The 13798-nt window shown below is 59.0% G+C and overlaps 1 protein-coding gene across 3 annotated transcripts; it reads right to left on the bottom strand.

Moving 5' to 3' along the window:
• Nucleotides 1-250: 250 nt before the first annotated feature.
• Nucleotides 251-12588, bottom strand: LOC102451810 (butyrophilin subfamily 1 member A1-like). 3 transcript variants are annotated; one of them, XM_075913642.1, is made up of 8 exons: nucleotides 11780-12588; nucleotides 9341-9445; nucleotides 8417-8764; nucleotides 6519-6800; nucleotides 5468-5584; nucleotides 4373-4393; nucleotides 4252-4278; nucleotides 251-2683 (listed from the first exon to the last, which is right to left on the bottom strand). In XM_075913642.1, exons 2-8 carry the CDS (start codon nucleotides 9432-9434, stop codon nucleotides 2013-2015), a joined length of 1560 nt encoding a protein of 519 aa, XP_075769757.1. In that variant the 5' UTR covers nucleotides 9435-9445; nucleotides 11780-12588; the 3' UTR covers nucleotides 251-2012. The 3 variants fall into 3 exon arrangements, with proteins under 3 accessions (XP_075769757.1, XP_075769758.1, XP_075769759.1); XM_075913643.1 differs by lacking the exon at nucleotides 11780-12588 and adding an exon at nucleotides 11202-11322; XM_075913644.1 differs by lacking the exon at nucleotides 11780-12588 and adding an exon at nucleotides 11172-11284.
• Between the last annotated feature and the right edge of the window lie 1210 nt (nucleotides 12589-13798).

Here is a 13798-nt window from a genome sequence, read left to right as displayed (position 1 = left end):
GCTCCCCGGCTTGTAGGTGTAGGCAGGATCGGAAGGACTGTGCAGGGAGGTGTCTGGGCAAATACAGTTTGCTCCTGCATTGCTAAAGGGTGTTAAATGTTCCCCTGTTGTAATCAACTTGTCTGGGGTCAGGTCACATGGAGCAAGCACAGGGGGGGGGGGGGGGCGCAAACATGGGAGGAGAGAGGGAAAAAGCCACAGGCCCACGGTGGGACTGAAAGGCAGAGCAGACGCCAGCTGGATGCAGCTGCCTGTGACCAGCATTAACAGGGCGTTTGAAGTAGACACATGTGCTTCGATTTGGCAGGAGGAGGACTCTGGCTCCCCCAGGCGGGTTCCCCATGTGGGAGCCACCCCGCTGCAAAGGGCCCAGCCGGGAGGTGACTCTAACCGGGGGCGGGTGTGATGCACATCACGCCGAGCAAACCGAAATCTGGGTGCGAGGAGCCTTGTGGGGCCCCGTCGGTTTGCGGTTGGATCAGCAGGTGTGGAGCGACGGCCTTGTGTCCTGTCGTTCCGGGTGCCGGTGCCCATCGAGGAGGTGGCCGTGTATTTCACCGAGGGGGGCGGGCTCTGCTGGACCCGGCTCAGAGCCCTCGACACAGACGTCACGGTGGAGAATCAGGTATCGACGTTTTCTTTCCGCCAATCTCCCTGTCAGTGCTTCGCGCGGCAGAGTCACTTTGGATACACGTTTTGCTCATCTGTATGGGGCTACTAGTCTGGGTTTTACAGTTTTTTCCTGTTGCAGACGAACTCGACTCCCCCTGTGAAGTTTTCTTTCACTGTCTCCCACTCTTTAACCGCCGCTTCCTCCCTGGCCCAACACGTTTATAGAGGGATAACCGTGGGGTTTGGGAGAAGTGGGGCTTTTATGAGAGAGGCATTTCCCTCGAATGTTTAAATTGTACATCTAAAAACTTGAAAAACAATGAATAGGTGATTTTATGACAGTTTTGGGGAGAAGGTTTATTTGGATTTTTAAAAAAAAAGCTAACTCCTATGAGCAGTCACCGCACTGTGTCTGCTGCAGAAATCTCCCCCGCACTCCAGCAAGGACTGAGAGAAAACAACCCTGAGACTCTGCCCTTCCCTGGGCCTCCACCTGCCTGGGTGTCCAACCAGTCCCGGGCACGGTTGTCCATTCCCCCTGCTGCAGGCTCACAAAGCGTTCTCTGGGCAGCCGCCCCGTCCCCTCCCTTTCTTATGCTCATCCTGGGACTCATCTCGGCTCTGCCCCCGGCTTTGCTGTAACCAGCAGCCCACCGTGACCGGCTGCCTGCTTCCCCCAGGCACCTCTCTGCTTCAGGGATGCGTATTTTGCTTTGCCAGCCAGTCCCGGACCGGTTCTGTCCCGCCTCTGTGAGTGCCTGTGGGTCCAGCCGCGCCTGGGAACCCAGAACTGCCCGCAAGGCCTCAGGCCAGCCCGGGGGAAACGCTGGAGCATTTCACTCTCCCTGCCTGCCTCATAACCCCCAAGAGAAATAAAAATACACCCCCTGGGACCCAGAGAAGGGCCTCACCTCAGGCACAGGGAAGAGGCTGCCACCCCATAACTGGGCTCCTGCCCCCCGATTCTTGCCCCTACCCTCCCCATCAGCTTCTTCTTCTGTGCAAGTGCTACCTCTGCCTCCATTTCTAGCTAAATGAAGGAAATTCAGGGAGCCCGGCTCCCATCTGCCATCTGATCTGCAGCAGGAAGAGGATTTGCTCTCCCGGCTTCAGCAAGTGGAGCCTGAAAGGTGGGTACCAAGGGCAGCGGGTAAGGCAGGCGAGGGAAACGGCCTCCACTGCCCGGCCACCCTGACGGACTGTGATCCGCGCAGCTCCCTGGTGGCCAAGGAAGGGTGGGGCCGTGCAGGAGGAGGTCGGGGTTGCACCACGCAGCAGCCCCAAAACTCACCACACCCGCTCAATCGCACACCAGAAGATGGACCCCCGCAGCCTCGATTTCCCCAGGAGTGCAGACCAAGGCAGAGCCGCCAGCCAGTTTGGGCAGAGCAGGTCCAGCGCTAGCAGGGACCATTTGCGGTGTTCCCAGCCTCGATGGAGCAGAGAGGTATCTCCTCCTCCCTCCCCTCTGCCTCAGCCAAGATAGGCAAATTGCTCTGCTCTTCCTGCTGAGCTCGCCTCTCCTCACTGCGTCCACTGGCCAGGACCGGGCAGATGGTCAGCGGCTCCGCGTTGGTGCCTCGAGGACGGAGACCAAGATAGAAATAGGGGCGCAGCGTCCCGGGGAAGGTGTCGGTGAAGGTGAAGAGTCGGGACCTGTCAGTCACATTGTAAAACGAGACCTCGCCCGCCTCGTAGTCCAGGAAAATCCCCACCCGGCTGGGCCTGGTGCTCACAGAGAGTGGGGTCGGGCGGGAGGTAAAGGCCTTGTATTCCCCGTCCTTCAGCCACATGACCCAGTATCCGTCCCCAGGTGAGTGTGTGATCGTCCCCTTCCTGCGCGCAGATTCCCTGCAAACCCCCAGAGTCCATCTCGGCTTGTCCCCCACCTCCACCTCCCAGTAACGCCTCCCGCCCGCGAACCCCTCGGCGCCCAGCACAGAGACAGAATGGTCAAATCTCTTCAGGGTGTCGGGCAGAACCTGCCGCGTGTCTCCGAGTCTCACGCTTTTCTGATCCTCAGACAGGACGAGTTCGGGATGAGCCGTGTCTGGATCCAGAGTCATGTCCACTGGGGAGAGAGTCACAGAGTCAGGGGCAGGGGTGGGTCCCTGGGGTCAGCGGGAAATTAACCTGCCCCCCCATTAATCACTGAGCAGAGAAGGGGACGGGGTTTCCTGAGGGGTGTCAGGGCCCCTCCGCCTGATAGGAGACAATGGGGGGGAAGAGCAGGAGCAGTGGGGGAGGGGCTGGGATGGGCAATGGGGGCAAGAGGAGCAGGCACCAGAGGACTGAAGGGGTGAAGGCAGGATCATGTTTGTATGGGGGGAGGTACAACAGAGGAGCAGGATGAAACAGGAGCGGGGGCAGAAGAGCTGGATGTGGCTGGGGCAGTACCTAGATGGCAGAGGAGGGGCTGTTAGCAGGAGGTTGCAGGGGGTGGGAGGCAGGAGCCAGGGGGCACAAGGGGTGCGTGGAGGGGCAGGTGCTCGAGAGGGGTGGGGCAGACTCTAGGGCAGGGAGGGAAGGGGCAGTTACCAAGGGGGAGGGGGCCTGATGGGGGGGATGGGGGGGTGGGGGGTGAGCAGAGGGGCAGATGGGGGAGGGCAGAGACGGGGCAGGCACCACAGGGCAGAGGGGGAGAGGGAGCAGGGGGCAGGGTGGGGCAGAGCGGTGGGTGTGGAGGAGGGCAGGCCCTAGGGGCAGAGGGGGTGGGAATGTGGCCGGCAGAGGGACAGAGACGGGGCGAGGGAAGGGACTTACACCAGCCTGGCAGAGGGGCCAAGGGACGGCACCAGGGAGGCAGATGGGCCAGAGGGGGAGCTGGGCGCTGTGGGGCAGAGGATGGACGAAGGGGGGCGGCTGAGGCCGGGGGGCACAGAGGGAAGGGGCTGGCGTCTAGAGGAGAGGTGGGGCCAGAGGGGGAGCTGGGCGCTGTGGGGCAGAGGAGGGACGAAGGGGGGCGGCTGAGGGCCGGGGGCCACAGAGGGAAGGGGCTGGTGTCTAGAGGAGAGGGGGGACCAGAGGGGGAGTCGGGGGCAACGGGGAGGAGAGACAAATGCAGAGGGAACGGTGGGGGGGTGGGGGGTGCATCAGTGGACGGGCTCGACAGGGGGGTTGGGCACTGACGGGGCCGGGGCCATGGCAGACTTGGGGGGGGGTGTCAGTGAGGCGGGGGCAGCGAGGAGGGGGATACGGCCAGTCACCGCCACTCTCTGGGCCCCGATCTCGGCCCACACACCCGGCTGCCAGTGGAGACTCGGCTCCAGCCTGAACTCTCTGCCCACTGGGTCCTGTGGGTCGCACAGACCCTCTGCCGCTGCCCCGGCGTCTCCCAGCACCGGCACCTCTGCCCCAGCCTCCCCCAGCTCCGCTCGCCCAGCCCTGGGGGCTCTCACGCCAGGCCCTGCAGGTTCGGCTGCACCGCCAGGCAACCAGTCCCAGAGCCGGGCTAACACAGAGACCCTGACAGCTGGCACCTCCGTGGCCCTGCCGGGGGTCGGGGCTGCTAATACCAGGCTCTGCTGGGCGTTACTGGAGAACCGACTCCCCCTCCCCTCCCTGTCCGGGGTCTCCCGCCCCCCACTGGCGTTTGTGTAACTGCCCTGGGTGGCTACAATCCCAGGGGCTGGACAGTACCTGCGCAGAGCTGGGCGCATCTCCACCCTGCAACCAAACAGAGAGAGGGGTGAGTCGCCCAGTGGGAGACAGAGTCACACAGGGGCTGTGCGGGGCGGGGGGCAGGGGAGAGGGAACTTACTGAGCTCTTCCTGGAGTTTGCCTGGAAACAAACAGAGAAAGGAGTCCCGTTATCCTGCCGGAAGGAAGCGAGTCCCGAAGACCCTCCCGCAGGGACGTCCCACCCTTAGATCAGTGTTTCTTAAACTGTGTTCCTGGCAGTCGGAGGTGTGCCACGGAGAACAGAGTTCAAGATGGCCACCCTTAAAGGGGGAGGCAACTTTTTTTTTTTTTTGGCTCAACAAAAAATTCATTAAAAAGAAGTGTTCGGTGTTCCTCAATCTTAAAAAGCTTAAGAAACGCTGCCTTAGATTGAGCCTGGACGAGGCTGCATTATCAGCCAGACCTCTGCACCTCCTGGGCAACACAGGACTTGGCACGGGACGAAAATCAGGATCCCATCAGGGCCAGGACTAAGGGGAACCCTCGGCAACTGGCCAGTGTTAACCCCGTGAAGCCAGGAGCAAGGCCGTGGGGTGAAGTGCAGGATGGGAATTCACAGGCTAAAATGGAAGCTGAAGGGGGAATCGCCAGGGTTAAACATCAACCCCAGGGCATGAAAACCAGGAGATTCAGCTGAGAAAACCCTCGGGGGGCGATTTTCCCAGCTGCCTTGGGGGTCCCACAGCCAGTGCCCGGTAATTTCAGCAAGACTTGCGGATTCACACCCCTGGGGCGGTTTTGAAATGGGGATGTCAGCGAGTACTGGACGACTCGCTCCCCCGCCTCGCTGCCTCTGTGTCACAGGAAGGGGGGGAGCCAGTGCTGGGGGGAGCTGATTTAAAAGCTGCCTCTGTGCCCGGCTCCTAATTTAAACTGCAGAGCTGAAGAGGGGGTAGCTCTCGGCCCCAGAGTGAGCCGGGACTGAGTAAGCCTTCCCGTATCGACTAATTGTGGGAGCTGAAGGGTGAAACCTCTTGATGCAACTCAGTTCAGATTTAACTTATTCAGCTCCCTCTTCCCCCTCAGCCCGGCTCCCCTGCCTGCAGCTCCTCCGGACACTGAATCAAAACCCTCCTCCCGACAGCTCTACTTTGGGATTTGGTTTTAAATCACTTTCACCAATCCAACCCTTCCCCCCCCCCGCCCCCCGACACCATCCCTCTCCTTACGTCACCTTTTGCTCGGTGCTGCCTCCAGAAGCAGTAACTGGCCAGGGCGATGGGAACAACCAGGAGAGCCAGGATTACCCAGAGAGCCACCTGCCAGGGGTTGGCCCTCGGGAAAAACAGCTCTGCAAGAGAAAGTGTCATTGACGTGGGAGCAAACACGCACCACGCAAAGGCAGGGCCCTGCGCAGGGGTGATGTTGGGACTAAGATGCTGTGTCTACACTGCAGAGTATTTCTGGAAAAACTTCACTCACGTCCACACTGCAATTGCGTTCTTTCAAAAAAGAAAATTGAGACAACAGAGGAGGTTTTCTAATGTTCGTAAACCTGTTTGTACAAGCAAGAAGTCTTTTTCCAAAAGAGCTCTTTCAGGAAAAGGAGTGTGTGAGTTCTTTCGGAAGAAGAGGAAAGAGGAAAAAGCACAGGGGCTCTGGTGGCCACTTTGCCCATAGTAATCACAGCTTACATGTGAGAGAGCCTCCATTCAGTATGGATGCTCTTTCAAAAAAGCAGATCAATGTTTCGATGCGTTTTGGCAGTCTGGATTCTCACTTTCGGAAGAAGTTTTTTCAGAAGATCTCTTTCAGAAGAGTTTCTTTTAGAAGAAGCCAGCAGTCTAGATGTAGCCTCAGTGTTAACCAAGTTATTTGCCAGATAACAATAAATAAAAGTAAGATTTTTTCTTTCCCTAAAAATTAAGACATTCCTAGGTAAGATTTTTATTTCTACTTGTTATGGGCCTGAACTTTCCCTGCTGGTATTTTCAGCAGGTGCTCGGATCCGCTCATCCCACCCTACTCTAAATGGCTAGGGACAGTTAGCACAAACTCAGATGTCTGCCCTGGAATTTAAACAGCTCTCTGCTCTCACCCAGCAAGCCTGGTGTAAGTCAGACTATGAATTACGGTGCAAAGTGAACTCCGGTTGCTTGGAAGTTCTCAAGAAGTTCTCGGCACCTTGAAGGCTCGGGCCAAGAAACAGGACACACAATGGTAAATACTCGGCCAGCGTCTCTGGCATCTTTGTCTACCTCCAGGAGCCACAGACGGGCACTGACCTGCTATGGAAACCGCCGACTCTCTCTCCTGGTTGCGACTAGCATTCCAAACCCGGCAGGACACTTTCCGGCTGGACCGTTCTGTTAGAACGATGGCAATCTCTGTCCCAAACAGGCCCCCCGCCTCCTGGGAGCTGCTTTCCGAGGCTGATGGCAGGCGCTGCCCCTGCTGATCTCTCCACTCAGCCTTGGGCTCGGGGAACCATCCGGAGGATCGACACACCAGCCGGACCCCTCCGTCCTGATGTCCCTCCACCGCGATGTCAGGAACAGAGCCCAGCCCTACAGATGAAATAAAAGAACTTGTGATAATCCCACAGTGCCCAGTGCTCACCCACAGCTTCATTATCCTTCCTGTGTGAGCAAAAGCCATTTCCTGGTAAACTAAGGACTGACTGTGGGTCCGCGAGTGCGGCTCATTAAGTTAACCTGGGCAGGTTCTGGTGTGGTAGGGTTCTTAACACCAGGGCTGTTCTATGCACACACGTTCCTGTTTTGTTCAAGTGGCTCGGTTCACCCAGCCCAAACCGCTCTCGAATCAAGAAGGACCCAGCTCTGGCAAAATCCCAGAGCGCACAAATGCAGGGAAGGAATAGTTCGTACCCAGCAGGGCTGGGAGGGGTTGTCAGAGTGTGGGGGGAGAAGGGGACTGCAGCAGGCAGAAGAAACACAGATGGGGGAGCAGGAATCTGGGGTTATGTGTGTTCAGCTGCAGTGCAAAACAAACAACATGTGCCCGCTTAAAAATTATTGCCACCAGGAATATGCAAAGGTTTCTGTGCCGACTCCAATGCACATCTCCGCTGCCTGCCTACAGTTTCTCGTCTGTAAAATGGGGAGAACGAGGTAAAGTTCTCGCTCAACACAGGGACTGCAGCTTCAGGGCAGGCGGACACACGCTGCAGTTAAAACCTGCGGGAGACCGCACAAACGACAGCACCTTCCTGTAATCATCCACCGACAAAAAACCTAGTTACCTCCTAGCCACCTTCACTCTATGGTATCTCCTGCTCTGCCACAAGGTTGAATTCAGCAAATCTCAGACCTCTGAAATCCAGGAAATCCATAGTGAAGGTTAACACCAAATACCCTTAACTCTGCCCCTTGGAAGCTGGCAATGCCCCCTGGGAATTAGCAGCATGCGCTGCCGCTGCGTCCTCTGGGCTCAGCATGGCTATAATGCAGGAGTGGCCAACCTGTGGCTTGCGAGCCAGATTCAACTCTTTCCTCCTTACAGTGCAGCTAGAAATGGTCCCTGGCCCCCAGTTCCCTGTGTTCACTGTGGCAGGGAAGCTGTCTGGTGTGGTGATTCAGAATGGCACCACCATGATGGTGGCAGCCGACGGAAGTCTGATATGGCCAAAAAGTCTTTCTTGTCTTTTAAAGGGGCGGTGTCCTTTTTTTTTTTTTCCTCCAGCAAAAATTGTTCCAATATTTTGGTGCAGCTCTTTGCTTTTTCCCCCACTGCTGTTTCGGCTCTCTTCCTTGACTGGGTTGGCCACCCGGGCTGTAATGGCTAACGATTGGAATATCAGAGCCTATTGGCAGAGCGGTTGCCGTGACGGATCAATCATGCCTCATTTCAGCACTAAGCAGTGCAGGTTGTGTTCCTTTCCAGCGGGACTGTCACCAGAGTGGAATCGGACATGACAGTGAGCTCCAGTCACTAGGGAAGGGGAAAGTTCAACCGCAGGCGTGCACAAAGTCACGGTAATAACCACAAGGTGTTAATGTCACCTGACTGCTTAGGGGCTGTTTGTGTGTCTCATTCACCCCCGGCTCAAATGTCAAATTTGGGCCACTAACCCCACCCCAGACTCTGGCAAATCACAGCAGTTTTCAAGACAATCCAAGCATGAGTTGGGGCTTTTGAGAGATTAGGAAACAACGTTACTCACCCGTCACCTGCAGTTCCAATAAAGCATCCTTATAATAGACCTTGGACTGGAACAAACACTTGTACTGCCCATCGTCAGAGGGTTGGATATCGTGTATTCTCAGGGAAACTTTCCCATCGGTGATATTGTCTTTCAAGAGCTCCGTTCTCCCTTGGTACTCCGGCATCTGCTCTCCGATCTGGTCCTGCCCGTTGCGGTACACATGCACGGCTTCAGAGAACCGGGATCGGAACCACCTCACCTCCATGCTCTCGGCGCTCATCCGGGGGGAGAGGTGGCAGGACAGGACGGCCTCCCCACCCAGTGAGGCAGCGACGGGGTGCTCAGGTCCCGTCACTGTGAACTGTGCTGGGAAACGGACAAAAAGAAAACTTTTCTGGTTCACTTTGTTACCACTTTTAATCTGCCTTCTGTTTTCCGTGGTGACACGTTTCTTGTTTCCAACCCGGGGCGCGTCATTTCATGTTATGCCTGGCTCTTTGAAGTGACGCAGGAGGCTGTCAGGGCCTGGCTTTTCCTCTGGAGGCCAGAGGAGAAAGGAAATTGAGGAACCCAGCTGCCTGGGTTGCTTACGTAACTGCCAAGAGGCAGACTTGAACCTGGGGCCTCTGGAACTTAGTGCAGGAGGGGGAGCGAAAAGATGGCAAGCTCCTAGCAGAAGCATTATCGTCACTGTTAGGGGTCTCAGTGCCACTAGCTAGGGCCGTGCCCCACACCCGGCAGTTTGTGGGTTACAGAAGCACCACGGGGGACACCCCAGGGGCCCTGTGTCGGTAGCAGACGCGGTTACTGGGCCCCCAGCTGTGCCCAGGCATTCCTCCGTGTCCTTGGCAGGGTTGAGCAGACGAGGATATCCACCTAAGGCAGTGAGGGCAAATTGATCCAAAGAGGCAAACCCGGCAAGGGGGAGGCCGGAGCACCTACCTGGGGCCAGCCTGGGCGCCTGCAGGACGAGGCAGAGCGTGAGGTACCCGGGCAGCGCGGAGCCAGGGGGGGACGCGGGATCCTTCCCCGTCATCGTCGCTGGGCCTGGGGGAACAGGAGCAACAACAAACCAGCGGGCGAGTGAGGGGGAGGCAGCGACAGCCCCTCGGCCGCTTGAATCTCCCGGCCCGGCCCATGGCTCAGTGATGCGACCACTAGCGCACTGCCCGGTACCCACAGACCCAGAGCAGAGGGGCCCCGGTTCCCCGCTCTGGCAAAGAGACGGCCGGCGCAGCAGGGGCTGCAGGTGGGACACTCCCAGATGGGCTTCTGGCAGCTCCCAGGGCTCCTGCAGGCCGGCCGTGTCGGCAGCCCCGTGCGCCGCACCAGAACCGCAGAGTCACTGAGCACTGGAACGGGAAGGGACCTCGAGGGGTCATTGAATCCCGTCCCCGGCCCTCGTGGCAGGACCAAGCACCGCCTAGATCATCCCAGACAGGTGTGTGTCCACCCTGCTCTTAAGTATCTCCAGGGATGGAGATTCCACAACCTCCCTGGCCAATTTATTCCAGTGTTTCACCACCCTGACAGGCGGGAAGTTTTTCCTAATGTCCAACCTAAACCTCCCTTGCTGCAGTTTAAGCCCATTGCTGCTTGTCCTGTCCTCAGAGGCCAAGATGAACAAGTTTTCTCCCTCCTCCTTGTGACACCCTTTTAGATACCTGAAAACTGCTCTCATGCCCCCCTCAGTCTGCTCCTTTCCAAATTAACAAACCCAATTCTTTCCGCCTTCCTTCATAGGTCATGTTCTCTAGACCTTTCATCATTCTCGTTGCTCTTCTCTGGACCTTCTCCAGTGTTTCCACATCTTTCTTGAAATGCGGTGCCCAGAACTGGACACAACACTCCAACTGAGGCCTAACCAGCACAGAGTAGAGTGGAAGAATGACTTCTCGTGTCGTGCTCACAACACACCTGTGAATGCAGCCCAGAATCATGTTGGCTTTTTTTGCAACAGCATCACACTGCTGACTCCTATTCAGCTTGTGGTCCATTAACACCCCTAGATCCCTTTCTGCCGGACTCCTTCCTAGACAGTCGCTTCCCGTTCTGTGTGTGTGACACGGATTGTCCCTTCCTACGTGAAGCACTTTGCATTTGTCCTTATTCAGTGTCATCCTATTGACCTCTCACAGTTTCACCAGTGTGTCCAAATCATTTTGAATTCTGACCCTCTCCTCCAGAGCAGCCGCAACCCTTCCCAGCTTGGGATCATCTGCAAACTTAATAAGCGTCCTCTCTATGCCAATATCTAAATTGTTGGTGAAGATATGGAACAGAGCCGGTCCCAAAATGGATCCCTGCAGAACCCCTCTTGTTCTGCCCTTCCAGCAGGATTTTGAACCGTAAAGAGGCAAGAGGCAGCCAGGCACATCAAAGGGGTGGCTGGAGACACGCGGTACCAGCCGTGCACGCTCCCAGGGCAATTTCAGGTGGGGTCTCTACATCCCAGCCTCCCCGTTGGCCCTTGCTCCCAGTGCCGCTTGGACGCAGGGCAGTGCAGGAAAAGGACGCATCCAGTCTCCTGCCCTGAGTTCATCTTCCCAGCTCTGACCCCTACTCTCCCACCCTCGGCCCTGAGGCCCCCACCCCAGGGGGCTGTGGTGTGTCGGTGCCAGTCTGACATTTGAATGACTCTCACCCCTTACTCCCTGCTGGGCAGTGGTGGGTCGTGGGGTGCAGCACGAGGAAAGGGCCACGCCCGGGGGCCCTGCTGAGAACCAGGCACAGACCAGACCGTGCGCACCCCTGGCAGGAAGTCACCTCTCACCCTGCTCTGAGCCAAACGGAACCGACTAACCAGCTGTCTCCCACTGCGTGAGGTTCTCTCCGGCCCCCAAATGGCGCTTGTGACCCTTTTCCAGAGTCTCGGGTACGGCGGGGGCAGGCCGGAGCCTGTCAGGAGCTGTCTCACTGTCCGGCGCTTCCGGTGGAGTGCCCCACCTCTTCCCCACTTCCCCAAAAGGGCTGCATCCGCCAGCGACTAGCAGCAAGCAAAGGGGAACCCGGAAGGAGAGACATTTCCAGTCCCCGCTGGGCCCCTGGGGAAAAGAGACACCGGCGGGTGGGGAACCTTTTCAGGTCGGGGGCTGCTGGCCCACAGAAAAATCAGGCAGGGGCTGCACCCAAGTGAGAAGCAAACAAACAAAACCCCCAAACCGTCCCTGATGTGGGCCCCGACTGAGAAGCAGAAAGGCCCTCGCCACATCCCCCTGTGCACCGGAGCCTGGGGGGCAGACGAGTAGATTTTGTGCCCCCTGGGAGACAGCGGGGAGGGGGGCACCAGCTGGAGGGTTCCCCACCCCCATCCCTGCACCCCCATCCACAGCAGCAGGACCCAGCCCTGGAGCAAAGTGCCGGGGCTCGCAGGGACCCTACCTGCTGGGCCGGGTCTGCGCCGCTCCGGGCTCTCCGGCGAGTCCTGCTGCCCCCAGCACCCCCGCCCCTAGGCAGAGCCCGCAGGCAGGGCAGCCCTTGAGCCCATCCCGCCGGTGGGGGCAGGGGCCACGGAGGGGGGGGGTCCCTCCAGCCTGGCCTGGCGCACGGCAGGGCCCTTGGCGCAGTGTATCGCTCAGGGAAGCGCCATGCGCTGGCCGCACGTTCCCAGCAGCAGCAAAAGTGAAAGTGCAAAGGGCCCAACGTTCAGCTCCCGGACTCGCCCCGGGGCGGGGACACGGCAGCTTCCAGGCCAGTGAGCTCAGAGCCCAGGCGGGCCTGGGGGGGACGCGGGGAGCCCAGCAGGCAGGTCCCCCTGGGCCTCACTGTCTTTCCCTTGCTCCCACAGTGCCGGGGGTGGGTAGGGCTGGCTCCAGCCCCCTCAGGACGCGCCCCCGGCCGCAGGGAGTTTTAGAGACTGAGTTTGAAAGTTTTAGCGACTGGGTTTGAGTTGTTTGAACGCTGGGCGGGTGCAGGACACAGCTGCTGGGGTCTGGAGGCTGCAGCATCCTGTCATGTGATGTATTGAGCAGCCAGGAAAGGAGCAGCCCTCGGCTGGGCCCCCACTGCACTGGGGTCTTGTCAGCCGCACGACTTCCCCTTGTCCCCAGCTCCCTCCACAACGGAAACACTGGGGCTGGGGGAGAGCGAACAGCCCGGCTGATGCCTGGCCCTGGGTTCAGTGCAGACAGCCCCTTGCCATGTGTGTCCCTCCCCCTCCCGGCCACTTCCTGGGAAGGGCCACTTCCCCGCCGCCCTGACACAGCCGCACCCCCTGGGAGCAGCGGGCTGGCTGGCGGGGACGAGGTGCCGGATCGGGCCCTGTCCATGCAGCAGGAGGGGGATATGGAGGAGTCTGACCCAAGAAGTGGGGGGACTCTGGCGGGGAGGGGGTGCAGGATCGGGCCCTGTCCATGCAGCAGGAGGGGGATCTGGAGGGGTCTGACCCGAGAAAGGGGGGGTCTCTGGCAGGGTGGGGGCTGAGGTCCAGGTGGCTGAAGTTGCCCAGCGGGCCAGGACCTGCTCCCCATCCGCACGTGCGACCGGTAGCGACACCCTAACCTGGCCGGGCACTAGGGACGTGCAAGGGGAGCCTGTGACCAGTGAGCGTTGGGTGACCGAGGCGCTGGCCAGTTCACCGGTGTCTGAGCCCAGCCGGCTGGGGGGAGACGGGTCGGGCAGGGCTGAGCCTGGGGCAGCCAGCGGGACCCTGGCGCCAGGGGTCCAACTTGCCCGGGGCAGGCCAGCAGGGACCCCACCCCCGCTCCGAGCAGCCCAGGCAGTTCAGGGTTAAATTTACCAGTTCACACTTTAACCATGGAAACGCTCTTTCCCCTCTCTACTTGGCATCTCGGTTTTTGCCGCAGCGACCCCCTAAGTGCCCGTGTTGCTGCCCATCGCTCCCTCCCCCAGATATCTCCTGCCCCGTGCTTAGCACAAGCCCGAATCCAGGGCAGCCGGGGCCTCCTCGGCCTGGCTGGCCTTCGGGGCCCAAGTCAGCAGTTCCAGACCCAGCCTTAGCCGCTGGGGGGTGAAAACCCCACAGGACCCAGTCCCACCGGACTAGACCCCAGGGCCCCGCGCCAACCGGACCGGAGAAGTCCCCAGGGGGCCTGGCTGCTCCCTCCTGAAGAGGGTGGGGGGACCTGCACTGACCGAAGACGCCTTCCTGGGTTTCGTCCTGGCAGGCTCCAGGGAAGGTTCGGGTCCGTTTTACGCCCTGGTTCCCCCGGGGGGAGTGTCCCGCCTGGAGGCACCCGGGAACATGCAAATGAAGCCCGGGATATTTAAATCCTGGGCTTCATTTGCAACTCCAGTTGCCCTCATTTGCCTACCTAACTCGAACTAACGAGCTAGTGTAGACACACCCTAAGGTGCTACTAGTCTGGGTTTTTAAAGTTTTTCCTGTTGCAGACCAACTCGGCTCCCCCTGTGAAGTTTTCTTTCACTGTCTCCCACTCT

Source organism: Pelodiscus sinensis, chromosome 32, assembly GCF_049634645.1.
Source record: "Pelodiscus sinensis isolate JC-2024 chromosome 32, ASM4963464v1, whole genome shotgun sequence".
Lineage (NCBI taxonomy): Eukaryota > Metazoa > Chordata > Testudines > Trionychidae > Pelodiscus > Pelodiscus sinensis.
Note: the sequence above shows the minus strand (reverse complement) of the source record. Positions and strands in the feature narration are given on the sequence as shown.